Source organism: Musa acuminata, chromosome BXJ1-6, assembly GCF_036884655.1.
Source record: "Musa acuminata AAA Group cultivar baxijiao chromosome BXJ1-6, Cavendish_Baxijiao_AAA, whole genome shotgun sequence".
NCBI classification, from domain to species: domain Eukaryota; kingdom Viridiplantae; phylum Streptophyta; class Magnoliopsida; order Zingiberales; family Musaceae; genus Musa; species Musa acuminata.
In genome coordinates, this window is record NC_088332.1 from 17,151,633 (window position 1) to 17,170,402 (window position 18,770).

An 18,770-nucleotide genomic window follows, 5' to 3' on the forward strand; every position below is an offset into this window, starting at 1 on the left:
AAGATTTAATGTGTATATACTGACATCAATATATAGATCATATTGAACTATACAATGTTTTTCAACTACCTTTACTGTATTTTTTTTAATTAGTCTAACAATATTTCTATAAATAAAAACCTACAAAACATTAATAAACAATTGGATCGATCCACCATATGTAGGGTGACTCATAAAATGGATGAAAAAACATATCATAAGAAATGGGCAAAAATCCATGACAACTTTTGAAGAGATATTTTTGAAACATTAGAAATAAGAAATGACTAGTTGGGAAAAATAAAAAAAGAGATACCATATGAGAAATACCCAACAAGAAAAAAAATTTCAAAAAAATCACCCCATGCACATTATATATATATATATATATATATATATATATATATATATAGGTCAACTGTCAGCCTCTTATCAAAGTATCATCATCACTAAATATGAAGGAATTTTGCTGATATAACGAAAAAATAAGAAAGAGATAATGTTGTTGTTACACCCAAGACATAGTTTTCACACAACCCACACAATGGAAGGGTTGGCAGTACCAGCGTGCCAACATACAGAATGATGATCACAGAACTAAAAGAATGGAATAGTTACTTTAGTTAATGATACATGCATTGAGTCACTTATGATTTCCGCACAAAATCTTGCTCCTGACAGTTGATGACATGTGACTTAAACACGGAGACAAAAGATGCAGGATGTCATATAATTTGACAAGCCCTGAAAGCTTAGTGGCCGGCAGGATTTCTATTCCATGACAAGTATGAAGGATCACCAAGCTTCCTGCAATGGATACACAAAGTGGTTAACGCTACTAAGAACTAAGGTAGGGTTTACCATTTTGTATTAGTAACAAGAATGATATGTATAAGAGGGTATCATATGTAGATAACAAGAAATGAACACATGAAGGATATTAGAATCAAGATTATTGTTCTGTTCCCTGAGTAAAGCATTTATGAGTAGCAGCTGGATCTACACCCACATACCAGCTAAGATGTTTTATCGATCACCAAGAACATGCACATTTCAGATCATTTGTAGGTTTCATACATCCAGCATGCATCTGACACAATATCATACAACTCAAGTGTAACTGGTTAAGGTTTTATCATGGATATGGATGGTGCTGCGATGCTAGCCTCTTCTAAATTGATCTTTGAATTACTGACACAAGCAACTAAGATATAGGTATGACAGATAAAACTGGAAAACACAATGAAGATATAGAAACTGAAAACTTATGCACATGGCCAAGAAAAAAAATACATGTTTAAGAAAAGGGTGAAAATATGCCTGAAGAATAAAAAAAAGGTCTCAAATCTACAGTACATCCATGTAATGTAAAAACCAGATATAGAATAAAACATATTAGGGCATGCTTAGTATTTTCCAACGAAGGAGGATGTACTTAACCAGACCAGATATCACCTACTCTTCTTTTTCCTTTTTACTTTTCATTTGTTGCTAGTAGCACATACATTAATTTCCACTCAACAACTGGAAGACAACTTTTAAAGCCTTCCCAGGCACTAATGCTGGCTCAACATGCCAATGTGGACTAAGTACTTAACCAGACCAGATATCACCTACTCTTCTTTTCACTTTTTACTTTTCATTTGTTGCTAGTAGCACATACATTAATTTCCACTCAACAACCGGAAGACAACTTTTAAAGCCTTCCCAGGCACTAATGCTGGCTCAACATGCCAATGTGGACTAAGTTGTCTAGACTAGTATTGATTCTGCCAAACCATAAAAAAACCAATCTGGTTCATTCCTATGCAGTCCGACTAAATAAATTATGCTGCATGCTCTAGTTTCATAACAGTACAAACAAACACATGAAATGTTTTGGCATGAAATAAATTTGAAGGAACTGAAGTCGACCAAAAGAACATGGATTGCTACCAATAGAACATGATGTTGCAGTTCACCAATCTAAAAGTGCAAAACACTATCTTTAACAGGCCCAATAAGTGCATCCTTCGGTTAGAAAAGTCCATACTTTTTGCATTGTCATTAAAGATAAACTGAATACTCCACATTCTTTTTTCACTATAAATACAGAAAGTCTATGATATCTCATAAGTATATTCATATTCTGCAAACAATGACACTTAGCAAAAGTGTCAAGCCATCACACGAACAGAAGAAACATAGCAACATGGTGGAAGCTCTAAAAACACCTAGGATGAATTATTATTTGCATAATGGTAGTTACCATATATGTTAAACAAAATTAAAGCATATTAAGCTATTTCAACATTTTAATATTACCTTACCAAAAAATTTGAAAAATTGCTTATAAATAAGAACAACTAAAACTAAATTTGTCATCATAGAGGAGCCTTATTTGTTAGATTACTGGATACAACTAATCCCATCTTCCAAATAGATTTAGCCACTCTGATCGATTTGCAAGTATCTTTTGCAAGGAAGATAAGTCAACAGGAAAACATATATCTACAGTTTATAAGAGGTTTGGTAGGACCATAGACTTTCCAACATTTCATTATTTCTAAGAGGACATAAGTGAACATCAATTTGACAGTAACAATCAGCTTTTCCCCAACCACAGATGGTATAAATCTATGATACCAATAAGCAGAAAATGATAACTAAAGGAAAAACTAAAAGTAGCTATGCACCCGCCCTCCATAACTTACTTTAAGATGGTCAACCTATTTTAGCTTGTATAGGTTTTTAATCTTCCACCGTACCGGTGTTTGCTCGGTACGGTATGATGCAGTGTACCGAGCAATATGCCAAGGTGTACCGAGTGGTACGCCATGGCGTATCGAGCGGTATTACTATCGGCCGCCTCCCCTGATAAAGTCATGCAAGCCTTTACCAAACCCCAGCATCCAAAATCCAAGAGCAATGAGGAAGAACGATCATCGCCTTTACCAAACCTGTCTCATATACACACACTGAATTCCCCAAAACCGACGGCCACCAATTGGCTGTTGTCGGCGTGCAAGTATCCCAGGACCCCTTCCTTCATCGTCAACTGCAACCTCCCCGACCACTGCGGCCACGATCCCTCGACCACCCCATCCAACGACGACTGCTTCCTCTACGAGAAGTTCCACTCCCTCTACACACATGAGGAGGTACGACGAGGACCCGCCCCCTGCTGTGTTCCGCCCGATGGAGCCCTTCTTTGTGTCACCCATCGAGTCCAACTCCCTTCTCCGAGATGCTAGACCGAGCGTCGCAGCCTTGTCTTCCTCGCTGTTGTGCTCCTCCTCTTGTACATCAGATCCCAAGCCAAATACCTGATACCGCCCGATAGCGGACGGTTTGTGAGTCGGTCAGTTGACAGATTAGTACGTACTGCCCGTACCGGACGGTACGGTACGATATTCAAATCACTGGTTTCAACCACACTTAACAAAGGCGGAATGAAGTGTAAGATGGATTTCTAAATGAGCTAGTTATCTCCCATTGTATGTCTCCCACTAGACAGTGTATTAGATTACTCTAGTTCCTGTTATTATAATCTACCAATTACTGTCATTGATAAATTAAATTGAAGAAGGCTCAAAAGATGTATCTCAAATGATAAAATTGACAATGTAGAGGGTATGACTCAAGAACTGTAGTACCATATCACTTGAAGAAACAAAATCAGTACACATTGTAAATTTTCAGTTTCCTTTATCATATAACCATGTCAGTAATTTACTCAGGAGATATTTACTATCCTAAAGATAAAGCAAACGCATAGACAAAACCATCAAGGTTGGGTTGCACAACTAAACTGCACATAGACAGAGAGTGACAGATAAATTTCGCTTTAACTAGCTTCCTAGTTTCCAGCACTGAAATAAGTCCACTTCAACCTCCTTGATCCAGTCATGGCATTATCAGTTTTGCTCAGTAGATAAATACAGTAGAAGTACTTACCTAGGTTTTACCAAATACACGATAGTGAAGGCCACAGCTAAAAAGAAGCATAACCCTCCAACAGCCAGATAAGCAATGCCAAGAAAGTCATTTTTTCCACCAAGCCAACTTGATGTGGAAAGCACCAATTTCTTCTTGCCACTGAAACTGTATGTGTTGTAATTGTTCTCTAATGTAACAGTAATGACATCACCCGCATTCAGATCCTGCTCAATCTTCCCATACAATTTCCTAAATGTTGGAAGAGCAGCAGTGCGCATCCAGACAATGAGGTCTTCCTGCTCACTTAACTGTTCACATGAAAAGCAGAGCATATCAATATAGCACTCAGTTACACGAATTTCTCAAGATATCTATGTTTGCAGAGGCAACTATATAGAAAAACCTATCTATTAGGGAAATCTGACACTATAATTTCACTTAACAGATCGAGAGTAGAAGCAAGAATCAGAGCAAACAATTAGAAGCTGTTTCTCTTGGTGGAGGAAAAACATTGGGGTGAATGAATTTCTGAGGAACAAAAGAAAATTACTGAATAAGTGAAACATTCTTATTATTCACCCTCCAAGTCATGGAAGAAAAAGGTCAAATTGGTCTAATATAGAGAGAATGAACAAATTCAGGTACTTGAACTAAATCAAACTAATCACATTACCATGGCACTGTTATAGCTATCACTATTTGCTCATATTATGCCAAGAGATAAGAAACTGAACTTATGCAAAAAAAACACAAAGAGAAGTCTCACAGGTTTTGTAGCGTCAAGTGTTCCACCACCTATAAGAGGGCCACTTTGGAAGTTCTTTGGAAGGACATCCTTTCCAAACTTGTGATCCCTGTCACTCTTCCAAGAAATCCCCTTCTTGTTCACGGTCAAATTTTTGTTTCCAATGGCAAAGATATATGTGTCATTGAACAAACTCCATGCTATGAGACCACATGGAACAATTGGAGCACCATCTTTTGTCCTTTTTTCTGGATCACAGCCACTTGTTTCATTTTCCTGACTCTTCTTTCTCAATTGTGCATCATTTCGGCTCTTCACGTACCTGCATTCTTATTAATATAGGAAGTTAAAGTTCATAAAAATTGTCATGAGATATTGAATATGCAATAAAGAGCAATCAACATACAATGTACCATTCTAACTAGTTAATCCACAGAAAGAAACACAAGATTTTTTATCTTTAAAAGGTGGCTTGGTGCATACCTCCTATGGTTCTGGTAGAAGTTATCAAGTTGATAGTACACGTAAATAGGCTGACTCATGTGTTTGGGCACCTACAACAGAACAAAGTTGCATGTCATAACCTTAAGATTAATTCTCCTCTGATGGTTCAAGTCAGAACAATAAGCTGTTCTGTCCTCTTCCTGTTTTCACCTTTCGGAGGAAGAACTCGATAAAGGATGGGACACACTACCTCAAGCGTTCTTGTGCAGGATTTGTCTGTTTCATTATTCTGAATATACGCAACCTTGTCATTAGTCATGTTCAGAGGCACGCAGACATTATCATATCGGTCCACAATCTCGACAACCTGTCAAAGGAAGATGCATGCTCAGAAACAAAAGGCAACCAACATAACAAGAAGACCATGGAATTCCCATCCTGATATTTAGAAGCAAATTAGAGTTTACTATACATCATTGGAGGCCATTAGTGATGCAACGCCAATCGGAACAAATACGACACCGATGAGAGTGAATACAGATATCACCTACACAAGATGGTGCAACCATGGTAAGGTACATATGCTAGATTTCTGATGTGAGTTTCAAGAATACGGGAAGGAAAAAGCTGCTGAGTCTTACCCATTTTGGAGTAAGAATAGGTTTGCATGCTGGGAGCTCCTGCTGCGTAAACCTTGAATCTGAGGACACAATCGAGCGAGAATTAGCTTTTGACATGTCCGTACTTATAAGAGACAATTTCAGCATTCAGTTCAGCAAATACATTGCTCCGTGGAGGCAGATGAAATTGAGGTATGAACAAAACCGATACCTCTCTTAGAAAGGCCAAACAGATCTTTCGACGCAAGCAGCAGACCAATTAGGAATCAAATGAAATCTTGACAACTCAAAACCCAACTGATGAAGAAACGAAAGCATGGATTCCAAGAAAGAGGCAAAAATGATATTTAAAGGCGCATGAACAGCAAACAGCCCAGGAAAACCTCATCGCACCAAAAAGAATCAAACTTCCGCAACAAACAAGAAGAATCCAAGAACAACAAAAGAAAAGAAACGATCTTGACAAGGGATTACACTTAGGCCGCTTGGAGTTCCTCCTGGGAGCTGATCCATCCCCAGATCCGGAGCTGGAACCGACCACGGAACCGTTGACGTTGTTCATCCCAGCAGACACGCTCGGAAGAGCCTCCTCGATATACAACGAAAGGTCGGATTTTGAGATCTGAAACTATAACGATCGATCGCTTAAAAAACCTTCAAGAACACAATAAAGCTGTCGATTCCCCGTAAAACTCCTCCTCCTACTAGTACCAATCTCTCTCTCTCTATATCTCTCGATCGCGTCTTTGTTTGACTGTGGAAGGACAAAGAATGGAAGAAGCAGCACCTTCCTCCCTCCCGTCTTCGGCCGGCAAAGAAGACGTCTTCCAAACCCAAACCCAGAGAGGTCAACACGGTGCCTTCTGGAGACGCAACTTCAAGTACCAAGCATTCCGCTCCCCTGTCCTGGAAGATTGGTGACCGCTTCGCTGACGGTGACCGTATCCCCACAAGGCCTAAAAAGAATAAACCTCAACTCGGGACACGTATTTTGGTACCACGGAAAGTGCGGGTCCCGCGACCACCAACTTGCTTTTCTGCACTCACCAGCAAGGAAGGGAAGCGAGTACGATCGAACCGAGTACGAAAAACATTGCGTGTAGATGAGCTTTTATTATACCTTGTTCGGGACGGAGTATTTCTTTAATTTATTATTTTTTTATTTTAATAAGAAGGGTTAGTAACCGTGACTCGAGTCCACGTTTTATTCATGTGGTCGAAACACACGAATTAGGGCTAATTAATACAATAAATAATCTTATTTATCGTAATATCGTCAGTTGTATTGAAAAAATTATAATAAGTGATATCGTATATTATGTTAATGTAAAAATTATGAATAAAAATATAAATTTAATATTTTTATTTTTAACGATTTTATTTATAAAAAATAATTTTAACATGTCAAAAATAAAAAATATTAAATATTAAATTATTTTTTTAATCATCACATCCAGTCATGTCACATGTTATTGATGATATTAGGATATATAAGATTATTTATTTTATATTTAAAATATAATTAAAAATATATTTTTTTAAATATAAGAATCATAATATTAATAAGATCTAAAGGATAACATGTAATTAACCTCATAAATTAGGAAATCAATTCCAAAATATACGATGCTCATATTATATGTTGAATAAATTTGTCAACTAGGACTTTATTTTCTATAGTAAATTTAAATATTGCAAAATCATTGCATGACACAAGCCACGCCATCGCCATGCTGGCATATTTCATCCTTCGTCCTCATTTATATTATGTAAATATCTATACAATATAAAGATTTAAGAAGAATCAATGTACAGAATGTCACTCTTGCAAAAAAAAAAAAAAAAATCTAGAACTTAAAGAAACAACATGAGATGTGACTCATAAATGACCCTCTGCAGAGTTGAAATTTAAATGACAAACTCTTCTATGAACTCAGAAACTAGATAATGATATATCAAATTCAGTTACCAAGGATTAAGACTCAAAACCTTATTCGATATATTTTTTATCTTTAAAATATTAATATGATAGATCTGTGTCAGACCCACTTATCAAAAGTTTTGGATTCAAATCTCATCTTCATTATGTACTATTTAAAAAAAACTCAAGAACGACAGATTTGAGGGTAAACACCTTCACCGAATGACTGCATATTAATTATCTTTGACCAGTGTGCAGAAAAAGTACCTCGATGTTCATGAAAATTTCTCAAATAAGAGCTCGTGCTGAATTCAACTTGAGCGAAAAATACGGGCTCTCGAAAGACTCTCATTCAGGCTCACACTTATCATGACCTTGATCTCTGTGTCTAAGTATTTCGATGCCTAAATAGTCGATGGTGCCATGGACAGCAACGTGAGGCTTCCCAACCATCACTCTGACAGCAGATATTTGAGGGAATTTGAGAAATGTGGTATTTGCGATCACATGAGCTACAGACTCCAAAAGATTTCGAGATGGACCCTCCACAACTTCCTTAATTAACCTGCACACCCATGAGAACGAGTAGTTAATGGACTCTATAAGATGGTGAAAACAGTATTATTCTACAGTAGTAGTGATAAAATCACATGCAATTGAAGTGTTAGTTTTGTAGAACCAGAGATGAGAAACTTCTAACAATTGTAATTCAGTTGGCAAGATTGCTTGATGTTTCAAAAAGACCAGAAAGCTGTGACACCAGCAATATACTGTAAAAGGAAACATGTCATCTTGTATGCTAGTGAACACCAAGTCTCCAATCGACAATAAGAGAACCACCACACTTATATAAACAAGCTGCAAACTTTAGGAAGAACGGACAAAATATGGAACATGCATATATATATATATAGAAACTTCTGACAGTTGTAATTCAGTTGGCAAGATTGCTTGATGTTTCAAAGAGATCAGAAAAGCTGTGACAGCAACAATATACTGTAAAAAGAAACATGTCATCTTTTCTGCTAGTGAACAGAGTCTCCAGTCGACAATAAGAGAACCGCCTCACTCGTATAAATAAGCTGCAAACTATAGGAAGAATGGACAAAACATGGAACATGCATATATATATATATATATGTATATATATATGTATATATATATATATATATACATATATATGTATATATATATATATATATACATATATATGTATATATATATATATATACATATATATGTATATATATATATATATATACATATATATGTATATATATATATATATATACATATATATGTATATATATATATAATTGTTATGCATCCAATCGATGAACTGCTGATCTAGAAGTCAGCCCTATGAACCAGAAACATTTGGTAATTGTTATGCATCCAATCGATGAACTGCTGATCCAGTAGTCAGCCCTATGAACCAGAAACATTTGGTCAGGTTGTGCTACATGCTTAATACAAGTGTGGTTCCACCAAATGGAGTTACCTTGTGAACTGTTTACTTCTATAATTACCAAAATCCTGGGAATGAATTTGGAGGAACCTGCACTAATAATAATTGTGAATAGGAACAATTGGAACATGCCATTGACAAGCTTTTATCATTATCATTACAAAGTTCTGTAACAGGATACCTGTAGGAGCATATAACTATATCATTGTGAAGGATACAAAGGGAGCATATTTTTAAGGCTTTTCAAACCTTAGTAGATAAAACCAGCTCCATGTTTCAAACTTACCATTTTCATTTTTGTTAACTCTTCTCAAGTTCATCAAACCTTTAGAATTTTTGTGCCAATCATTATGTACCAGGATTGTTCTTCAGCATGCCACTCCATACAAGCTAAGCATTACACCTTACTATATGCCAGCACCTCTAGCACAGGTCAGCATGGCTCGTAGCAGTACCTTCTTGCATTGATTTGTTTCACATCATGCTGACATGTCTATCAGCACAACAAACCATGTTCTGAAATCAATTTAGATAGATGAGAGCAAAGCTAGAGTTGATGATGGTGCAAAGGCATGCAGGCCTTTGCACATCCTGGTACACACAAATGCTAGTAAATCATGTTACCAAGATGTGATTGGCAGGCCTCTAGAAAAATGCGGTATGCCCATACCGTGCAAGTTTAGGATTGTCATGTTTGGAAAAATGACAAGTTGATCATTGTTTCTTAATTGGGTGAGTATAAGCAGGAGGGCAACAGTTCAGACTGTGCTGGCAACAAGCTGGTTAACATGAACAAACAAGGAGGACAAAAAGAAAAAAGGAAAAGTTAATGTCGATAAAGAATTGAAAACCCTAATTCCACACAACAACCAAAAGAGACAAGCACACAAACACACAAACACACTATTAATCAACACAAACAACTTTGCCAACGGCAACTGCAGATACAACTAAGAGGCAATATCAACTGATAAAAAATAGCTATTACTTTTGCTAAAATTCAATTAACAAAATATAAATTTGGAACAATTACTGTCTCATTCTGATTGATAGAAGCTAGCATCAACATCAATGCTAAACTTTCATTGTCAAGATGAAAGGGGGAAAAGAAAAAGGAACAATTACCTATAAATATCGGTGTAGCTGACAGTGTCGGAAATATCATCAGATTTACCAGCATTGGTTAAGTCTAACCAGGCATCTACATCAACCACAAACTTTTGTCCTAGCTTCTTTTCCTCTGGTTTCACGCCATGAAATCCATGAAACTGTAAGCCCCTCAATATTAGCTTGTCTTTATTGACAAAATCAGGTTCACCCATGGATGGACCTGAGGAGATATAGATGATTTCACTTTTACTAACAACAATAACGAGAATATACCTTGATGTATTGGCAACATTACGTATTGCATGCAACAACACTTGAGGTTGTTTCAGCAAAAAATAGCATTGATGAAAGCCAAAAGAAACCAGGTATTTTACAAGATACATATCTTGAAATAGACATCCGCTGCTGCAGGTTTAAGGTTCACCAAGAAGCAATTTTAAGATTCGAGTTCAAAGTACCATAAAGGATACAAGATGGAGATGCAAGGATAAAAAGGGTTCATACAGCTAACCGCAACAAATTGAAACTCTAATGTTCAAAGTACAAGATTCATACATTTATGAGTAGGTTAAGAATTTGTTCTATTGGTTTCTCGAATACTAATGCCATCTATAACCTAGGAACCGTCCATTTAAGGGAGCACGAAAACGTTGAATTAGATGACAATTAGAAAGAAATCGATGCTAAATATTGTAAAGCAACCATCTCACATATAAATAAATATATATGTGCCTACCAAAGAACTGTTGAGTGACCAGATCAGACGAAGGATTTCGATTTTTGTTTTGAAAAACTAGGTTGCGATTTTAACAACCAAAGTTTAAACAGCTAAATGAAACCCAAAGCTCGATCTTGAAGATCTACGAAACTATCTACTTCACTGGCTTCCACGACCAAATTAGGACAACCTTTTAATTGATCCTATCCGAAGGGGGCAGAGATTACCGGTGCCGAAACGCCTGTTGCTGTCTGCCCGACGAGCCGTGCGACAGAGGTATATGGCTTCTTTTCGAGTCGATGATTCTTCGGAGGTGGAGGCGATTATGATGGGGTTCGGCGCAGGCACGCGTGAACCCGAGTGGGGCCGAGACGCGTGCTCGTGCGGCACACAGCTTGATTGAGAGCGCCGCAGGGACATGATAAGATCAAAACACCGAACATGCTTTTCGTCGCGCCCACTTTTGATTACCCGTGTTAACTATCCACTCTGTGGATTGGAGGGTGGCTGTGACAGTCCAATGCGGGACCATGCTTACGGACCCACTCATTGGACGGGTCGTCTCATATCGATTACAGCAAGTCAGGAATATTTCGGCCCCACAAGTGGCCCACATTTGTGAGTAGAGAAGATTGGATCAATTTAGTCTTTTAGTTGAAAGATATATAACCTGGTCTCGTCATGGCTAAACAAGAATTCAATGAGCAACAATTCCAGCATCAGAAAACTGTAACCAGTGAAAAAAAAGTGCATTACAAACTGACCCGAGTGCTGTCTCCATGAGAGTAAGGATCAATGACCATCTTATTCCTAGTTGCATCAAACTACAATGTGAAAAGGTCTAGCACACAAGGATTAGATGAGACATTGTCATGCAAAATAATGTCCTATCAAGAGGAAGAACCAGGCATGAAAGCACAACAAAATAACGATGACACAATTATTTATTGCGCTTAGTAGCACGTTTTCCTTGGCCCTTCTTTGGAGGTCCCTTCCCACGACGCTTCAACATTTCCAACTTCGCCAACCGCCTAACATGGTTAAAGAGTAGCAAAGATAAAAGTCAACCCAGATAGGCAATTCAAATGAAGAAATTGATAATTGTAACTGCATTTGCACACAGCTGAAAAGACTTGTTACTTGCTGCTCATACAAAAAAGTTCTTTACAATACTTTTTGGCAGAATCTGAAGCAGAAGATTTTAACAAAACATATATTGTCTAACCTGATAGATCAAGCACTTGATCACTTTAAGCTTACTTGGGATGAAAATAGGTACTAGTTACAAGACCCAATTATCACAAAAGAAACAAAAATTAACAGGGTTATATCAGTGTACTAAGATGAGATGAATATGCCCAATCAAGTTCAAAAGATGTTGGAAGCAGCATGCTGGAATAAATATCTGAATGAAATCAGGGAAAGAGATGGATGAGTGATCTTCAAACTCCACCTGTCTGTGATGTCAGAAATAAAGTTGAAGTGTCATCCTGTATCGTATTTATTTAGCTCAAGCTTCAGAGTTCGAAATCAAAAACAGTCCTAATCAAAAGTGAACAATAATGTACATGTATTATATAAACAGCTTTATGGCAGAGTGCTAAAAGATCCAAGTATTTGAACAATAAACTTAAAGTAACTCCTGAATTTTATCAATGAATGTTCAAGAGATACAACTTTGTCAAGGGATGGAGAAATTTAGAATGTTTGTGATTCTTATGTTATCATTAACAACTATGAAGAGCAAAATGTTATAATATGTCATGAAATTAAAGTTCTGTTGAAGGTTCATACTGCTCACCAAGTCTATATGCATGTTCGTGTCTTAAACAAAGTAGCCACCATAATATTTATATTAAAACCACATTCCTGCTGCGATCACCACCTCAGTGGGGCAAGGATTATGGATAATATAAATGGATGGATAGGACACAATATAGATGAGAATCACATTAAAGACACTTAAACAAAGTTACGATTTAGAAGCTTATTAAGCTTGACTAAAAATAATGCTAATGAAGAATTAATATTCGGGCGTTAATACTTCGTAAGGAGCTTTGAGAATTATGAATTGACTAAAAATATTTGTTTATGTATGTCAAAGAAATCAAGTAAAGATGATTGACATAAATTCACCAAAACATCAAACAGGCAGATGAACAGACAAAGGCTCAAAAGTTTGCACAAATCCGAATATTTTGACAACTGATAAGCAGACAAACATCAAAATATTGATAAGAACAATGCAGGATCCTGCATATGTCTGGCATCTCAAGTGGCATCCTTTGATCGCAGAGGAGAAATGGTCCTCGAGGTTGTAAAACTTCAATGCAGTGATAATGGAGCAACCTCAGATGGCTCAATAGAAACTGTGATGTGTTCTAGACATGCAAGTTGCATTGAAATAAAATAATGAAGATGGAGAACATCACTACACAAGGGGGAACTAAATACAAGAACTGCCTTATTACAGTACAAGAATTGTAACTTTCATGATTTTTTTTTCTTTTCTTTTCACTCTGTTTGAATGGTTACTCGTCAGTTCCCAGGCCTCGCAAAATCTAATCCCAAGAACAATGACCAGCTTGTAGTTGCCAAAAGAGATTATGGTCACAGACTTACCCTGCAGCCTCAAGCTCAAATTAAGAAAAAGAACAGATCTGTTGATATCTCATCAATCATTCTATACAGAACCGTGATACAATTCTGTCAGCCAAGCACCAACTTATAAACGTTTTTCAACGTGTCTTATACGCGATTTGCAGACGACTATATGTAACACGTATAAGAAGTAACAGAAAACAAACAGCTACGGACACCATTGTCACGGACAAACTTCTAAACAAGGTGTTCGATGTAATGCTTATACATGTCCGTGTCTTTTGGCATGTTCATGCCTTGTACAACATGTAGAGGGGCGGCCGAAGGCTTAATAGTCTCATTTTAGTTGGGTTGGTGGCCTCTTTAGGCTTGTAAATAAAGGTTGTGTCATGTGGACACGTGCGAGAGATTTTCGGTCTGTAATGGACCATTTTACCCTTTGTTGTGCCACTGTTCAGAGCTTGTAAAGTCTGTTTGTAATTTGCATTGTCTATGAAGTGTTTTTCGGACATGTTTGCTTGTGGATCCCGATTGAGGCGTTCTCTTTAACCCGTTCTCTCTTTTGTTGGTCCTAAGGGACAATGGGAGGCTTCGGGGAGGCTTGACCTTTGCGGACGGACGCGCGAGGGTGCCGCACGACTTAGGCAAAACCAGCTAAGTCCGTGTCATATGGTATCAGAGCGGGACAAGCACTCATAGAAACACTTGACATGCAAACGTGGGGGACCTAGCGGGGCTGCGTTGAGGGCAGTCAGCAACGCGCGACCGTTTGAGGGAAAACGAGCATGGAGATGTAGGGAAAAGAGTCGCTCAGAGGAGCGGGCATCTAACATTGGCATTCAGAGGAATGGCCAACCCTTTGCGCAAGAGGCACCACGAGAACAGGCAAGCTTGGAAGAATGCGGAGCGCACAAAGGTTGGGATGGCTGAGTTTGAGCTACGACTCAACGTTGACAACTTTACTTGATGGTGCTCAAGGCAAGCGAGGCGCTTGGCAAAGGTCGAGACCATGCAAAGTGGAATGAGTTGCTCAGCGACCGAAAGAGTTGTGCAAAGCTCACAGAGGTGAGGGGAATTGCTAACTCAAAGAATTCGGTACTCATGCATGGGCTTGTATGCGGACGATAGAATGTTCGTGGCCATCCCATGGCGATCGAGACTCGGCGCCATGGAGCATTGAAACTTTCTCTTCGGCATGCGAAGGATACGTCCGGAGGAGGCTGAAGTGTGCAACGAGTTCAGCATGTTGCTAGGCCTTGAGGGGTGCAGCGGTGGCTGTATTGACGTGGAGGCGCAATCTAGCAAGTGCGTTTGCAAGAGGCAGAACAATGCACAGTTTGTTCAGCAGATCGGAGTAGTCCAAGGGGATGGTGGTCTCCGAAACGAAGAGAGATGTTGCTCCAACGGGACAGTTATCCAGGAGGGATAAGTCTCGGCTCTCCAGAGGGAGAATCATGTGAGATGGACTTCACATGTTGAGGAGGAGTACCTCACAAACAACTCCACGAAGCTCAATGGACCGAGCAAGCAGCGAGGAGTTATCGCATGATCTCGCTCGAGAGAATGCATTGGTGGATGCATTGCGAGATCAAGTGGGGGAGCGACCTAAAGCAACTTAAATGAAGGCACACTTGGAGTCGATGTAGAGATCGGACTCAAGGGAGGGCTGACCCGTGGAATGGTGGGCACGAGGGCCACCATCGACTCAATGCGAAAACGAAGAGCGGAGCAACTTGGGTGTAACTTGGCGAAGTACCCAAGCCGCATGAAGGGAGCCAGCAGAGAAGTTGGAACATGGAGCAGAAGCACAGTGCTTTCCTTAGACAGAGGTCAAAGACATGAACTCTTGTAGAGGCAAGAGTAGGATCATGTTGTTCCATGGGTCTTTCATTCTGACGGAGCGGACTCATCTTGCATGGTGCCAAAGACGAAGGGAGCTTCGGGGCACATGCACCTTATCTCGGAGAAGCATTTGATGGAGGAACTAAGGCGACTCAATTTGCGGAGGCGAAGTTGGGTACAGAAGGCCTTAGCACGGGGCAAGAGGACGCAGAGGCGGGTACTCTTGAAGAATATGCCACAGTGTTGTCATTCAAGTTGCTATGAAGGAAGCGGTGCGCAGCGGAGATTGTGCTAGTAGGGGCAGAGGACCAGGATCCAGATAATGGTGCACAAACTACAGTGAAGTCGGTGGACTTCGGGAGCTACTAGGCGACGGACTGTCCTAGAGCAGTGCTTCATCTAGGCGTGACCCAAGAGTGGGAGGATGAAGGTCGATTGCCAAAGGAACGAACAAAATCGAAGGTGGAGGAGACCCTGCGATGTATTGGCAGAGGCCACATATGGAGGGTTCACAATTCGAGTTTATTCCACAAGGATCAGAATGCAATGGAGATGTCACCAGGAGGCGACATGGTGCAGCGGATCGTGGTGGAACAGTTCGTGGCAATGCGATACACACGACATAGTCCCGGGAGGGACTGGATCATATGGAGGTATGATCGGGAGCTACTGGGAGCTCCACTTCGGTGAACAACACGACGGCAAGAAGAGCTATGGATTCAAGGAGTGAAGGCCATGGTACCGCAGAGGCGGGTCTTCCGGGCGTGCATCGAATTTTGCATCGGATGAAAACCTTGGTTATCAGCATATGGGGGTTGTGTTCCACTAAGGGAAAAGTTCGAATGCAAGTACCAGTGAGTTCCATGGGAGGGACTTGATCATGCAGAGGTATGATCGAAGCAGCTGGAGAGTTGGACTGCTCCAGAGCTCATATTCGCTTAAGGGAGCCCGGCAAGTCAGAGGACAAGGCCGAGTAAGCGAACGTTGCTACCAAGGAAGCTAAGGAGAACAGAATCGGTGCAAACCCTACAACGTGATGGCAGAGGCCATGCATGGGAGTTGCAGTCTGTCTTTCCATTGACCAAACAGACTGCTTAGAGAACACAGAGGTGTTGAAGCAGGGGGTCAAAAGGGGCGAGGAAGCGACGACGAGTCCAGAGGGACTTAGCTACCCAAAATCAAGCAATCAGTTAGAATGGAGGTGGACTCGGAGGAGTGTCACGGAGGCATATCTACTGATTGTGAAGAAAAGGGATGCAGATGCGAGGCGACGGATAGTGGGGCCATGGGCATGGTAGCGCCATGGTACCGCAGAGGCGGGACTTCCGTGCAAGTCATTGATCCCTTGCTCTATGGAGGGAGAGCGCTTGGTCGTGAAAGGGGCCGAGGAGGTGGAGCATGCAGAGGCAATCTCCAAGTACCGAGACAAGGCTGAAGGGCAGAGGCCGAGGAACTTCGTAAGACCGGTGTCAACAAGTTTCTCATCAAGATAGTCGTAAGTGAAGGACTTCGGGTCATGCAAGAGTGCACGACCAAGGAACGAAGCAAGCAGTACGCGGTGCTGTACCTTTGCTACTCAGTGGAGTAGGCGGCAGGGTTGATGGAGAAGACGGTACAATCCCAGAGGCGACCTCATCTATCAGAGAATTACTCCAAGTTGGGGTGAAAACTTCCTGCATTCCAGAAGTTCAATGGCATTGAGAAGGTGAATCACAGTAGCTAACTCAACGCAAGGAGTGCAAACACTTCAAGTGCTTCAGAAGTGTGAGCAAAGAGCAGGCGAAGGCCAGTAACCAGCTCGATGCATGAAGTACAACCTCGAGGAGGCGAGCGAAGTCAAGTAACCTTTGCCTTCTCAACTCTTAAGAGAATGGGCGAAACCGAGTACCCTAATTCTCTTATCTATCTAGCAGAGGAGCTCTGCATATGTTCAAAGACCCTTCGAAGATAATGGAAGACAATAGTTGTCAAATCCTCACCAACGGTGATCAGTGCTACTGAGAGTAGATTGTCCGCTTCATTTCCCAACGAAATGCCAATCGAAAGCGGAAGTGATGCGAACCTACTTGGATGTGACAACTAACTGAAAGAAGAGTCAATGAGCAGATGTTGTGGAGGAAGGACCCAAAACTTCAGAAGTTGCGAGACGATGCTCGTTAAAGCTCCAACAAGCATCCACCCAGTTCGAGCAGCATGTGGAATTTATGAGAGACTGGCGCAGTAAGGATGGTCTTTTCCTTCATCTGGGAGATCCGCAGGAATCAATGAGGATCAACACAATTCAGCCAACCCCACACCAGAGTCAGAGTCATTGGCGAGTTGAAGCAGCATGGCGGATCAAAGGTTCGACTACTCAGAAACAGCAGCGGAGAGCAACTGGGAGCCAGGAGGCGCATTACAGCTGGAGCAGAAGATTGAAGACTCAGCAAAGGCGAAGAGTTGCAGTGTTCACAAAGGCTTCGACGAGGACGTCGAAGGAATAAGTGGGGGAGAATGTCACGGACAAACTTCTAAACAAGGTGTTCGATGTAATGCTTATACATGTCCGTGTCTTTTGGCATGTTCATGCCTTGTACAACATGTAGAGGGGCGGCCGAAGGCTTAATAGTCTCATTTTAGTTGGGTTGGTGGCCTCTTTAGGCTTGTAAATAAAGGTTGTGTCATGTGGACACGTACGAGAGATTTTCGGTCTGTAATGGACCATTTTACCCTTTGTTGTGCCACTGTTCAGAGCTTGTAAAGTCTGTTTGTAATTTGCATTGTCTATGAAGTGTTTTTCGGACATGTTTGCTTGTGGATCCCGATTGAGGCGTTCTCTTTAACCCGTTCTCTCTTTTGTTGGTCCTAAGGGACAATGGGAGGCTTCGGGGAGGCTGACCTTTGCGGACGGACGCGCGAGGGTGCCGCACGACTTAGGCAAAACCAGCTAAGTCCGTGTCACCATGTCACCAAAGCATTTCCTCACAGACGCATAAAGTCAAACAGGTAGCGCGCATCAAAGATCATGCAAGTCACAGAGTACACAGACAAATTGAGCAGCGAGAGAAGGTGGGCGTACTGTTTCTCCTCGCGGGCGAGGACGAGGGGGTCGTCGTTCTTGATGTCGTAGGGGTACCACTGAGCGACCTTGTCGCCAATAAGCTTCTTTCGGAGGATCTTGTGGGGGGATCGCTTCCCCGTCGGGTTCAGGATGTGTCCAAAGATCCTCGCCCGCGCCTCTGCCACCCCCTGCAGCGCTGCCGCCGTCAACAGGCTCTTCAGGCTCATCCTCTCTCTCTCTCCCTGTATCTCACTACCTCCCTACGAATCCGCCAAACCTCCCCTCGAACAGTACTAGCAGTCTGCGCACTACCTATTGATTTCTCGGCCCAACATTTTCCCCATGTTGTAGCCCACTACCCTTC

General features: G+C 40.8%; 3 protein-coding genes across 4 annotated transcripts; all 3 read right to left on the reverse strand.

The window, feature by feature from the left end:
- Nucleotides 1–435: 435 nt before the first annotated feature.
- LOC135676549 (ALA-interacting subunit 1-like) lies at nucleotides 436–6,631 on the reverse strand. 2 transcript variants are annotated; one of them, XM_065187868.1, is made up of 9 exons: nucleotides 6,494–6,631; nucleotides 6,181–6,334; nucleotides 5,728–5,786; nucleotides 5,559–5,633; nucleotides 5,337–5,453; nucleotides 5,126–5,196; nucleotides 4,664–4,964; nucleotides 3,916–4,205; nucleotides 436–786 (listed from the first exon to the last, which is right to left on the reverse strand). In XM_065187868.1, the coding sequence occupies exons 2-9, from the start codon at nucleotides 6,266–6,268 to the stop codon at nucleotides 732–734; spliced, it is 1,056 nt and encodes a 351-aa protein (XP_065043940.1). In that variant the 5' UTR covers nucleotides 6,269–6,334; nucleotides 6,494–6,631; the 3' UTR covers nucleotides 436–731. The 2 variants fall into 2 exon arrangements, with proteins under 2 accessions (XP_065043940.1, XP_065043939.1); XM_065187867.1 differs by having other exon boundaries at nucleotides 6,418–6,625.
- Nucleotides 6,632–7,765: 1,134 nt separating this feature from the next.
- On the reverse strand, nucleotides 7,766–11,608 carry LOC103988564 (dihydroneopterin aldolase 2). Its single transcript, XM_009407139.3, has 3 exons — nucleotides 11,151–11,608; nucleotides 10,221–10,425; nucleotides 7,766–8,192 (listed from the first exon to the last, which is right to left on the reverse strand). Exons 1-3 carry the CDS (start codon nucleotides 11,341–11,343, stop codon nucleotides 7,976–7,978), a joined length of 615 nt encoding a protein of 204 aa, XP_009405414.3. The 5' UTR covers nucleotides 11,344–11,608; the 3' UTR covers nucleotides 7,766–7,975.
- A 16-nt stretch (nucleotides 11,609–11,624) lies between these two features.
- Nucleotides 11,625–18,751, reverse strand: LOC103988565 (small ribosomal subunit protein mS33). The gene is made up of 2 exons (XM_009407141.3): nucleotides 18,425–18,751; nucleotides 11,625–11,954 (listed from the first exon to the last, which is right to left on the reverse strand). Exons 1-2 carry the CDS (start codon nucleotides 18,631–18,633, stop codon nucleotides 11,864–11,866), a joined length of 300 nt encoding a protein of 99 aa, XP_009405416.2. The 5' UTR covers nucleotides 18,634–18,751; the 3' UTR covers nucleotides 11,625–11,863.
- Nucleotides 18,752–18,770: the final 19 nt, after the last annotated feature.

What these genes read in the sequence shown, in the direction of transcription:
- LOC135676549 (XM_065187868.1), bottom strand. Translation starts at nt 6,268, where the DNA reads ATGAACAACGTCAACGGTTCCGTGGTCGGTTCCAGCTCCGGATCTGGG. An exon ending in CCTGCACAAGAACGCTTGAG is followed by an intron (nt 5,197 to 5,336) that starts GTAGTGTGTCCC and finishes GTTCTGTTGTAG; the next exon opens with GTGCCCAAACACATGAGTCA. An exon ending in CACTTGACGCTACAAAACCT is followed by an intron (nt 4,206 to 4,663) that starts GTGAGACTTCTC and finishes TCATGTGAACAG; the next exon opens with TTAAGTGAGCAGGAAGACCT.
- LOC103988564 (XM_009407139.3), bottom strand. Translation starts at nt 11,343, where the DNA reads ATGTCCCTGCGGCGCTCTCAATCAAGCTGTGTGCCGCACGAGCACGCG. An exon ending in CAACAGGCGTTTCGGCACCG is followed by an intron (nt 10,426 to 11,150) that starts GTAATCTCTGCC and finishes ATATCTCCTCAG; the next exon opens with GTCCATCCATGGGTGAACCT. An exon ending in AGCTACACCGATATTTATAG is followed by an intron (nt 8,193 to 10,220) that starts GTAATTGTTCCT and finishes ATGGGTGTGCAG; the next exon opens with GTTAATTAAGGAAGTTGTGG.
- LOC103988565 (XM_009407141.3), bottom strand. Translation starts at nt 18,633, where the DNA reads ATGAGCCTGAAGAGCCTGTTGACGGCGGCAGCGCTGCAGGGGGTGGCA. An exon ending in CTCGCCCGCGAGGAGAAACA is followed by an intron (nt 11,955 to 18,424) that starts GTACGCCCACCT and finishes TAACCATGTTAG; the next exon opens with GCGGTTGGCGAAGTTGGAAA.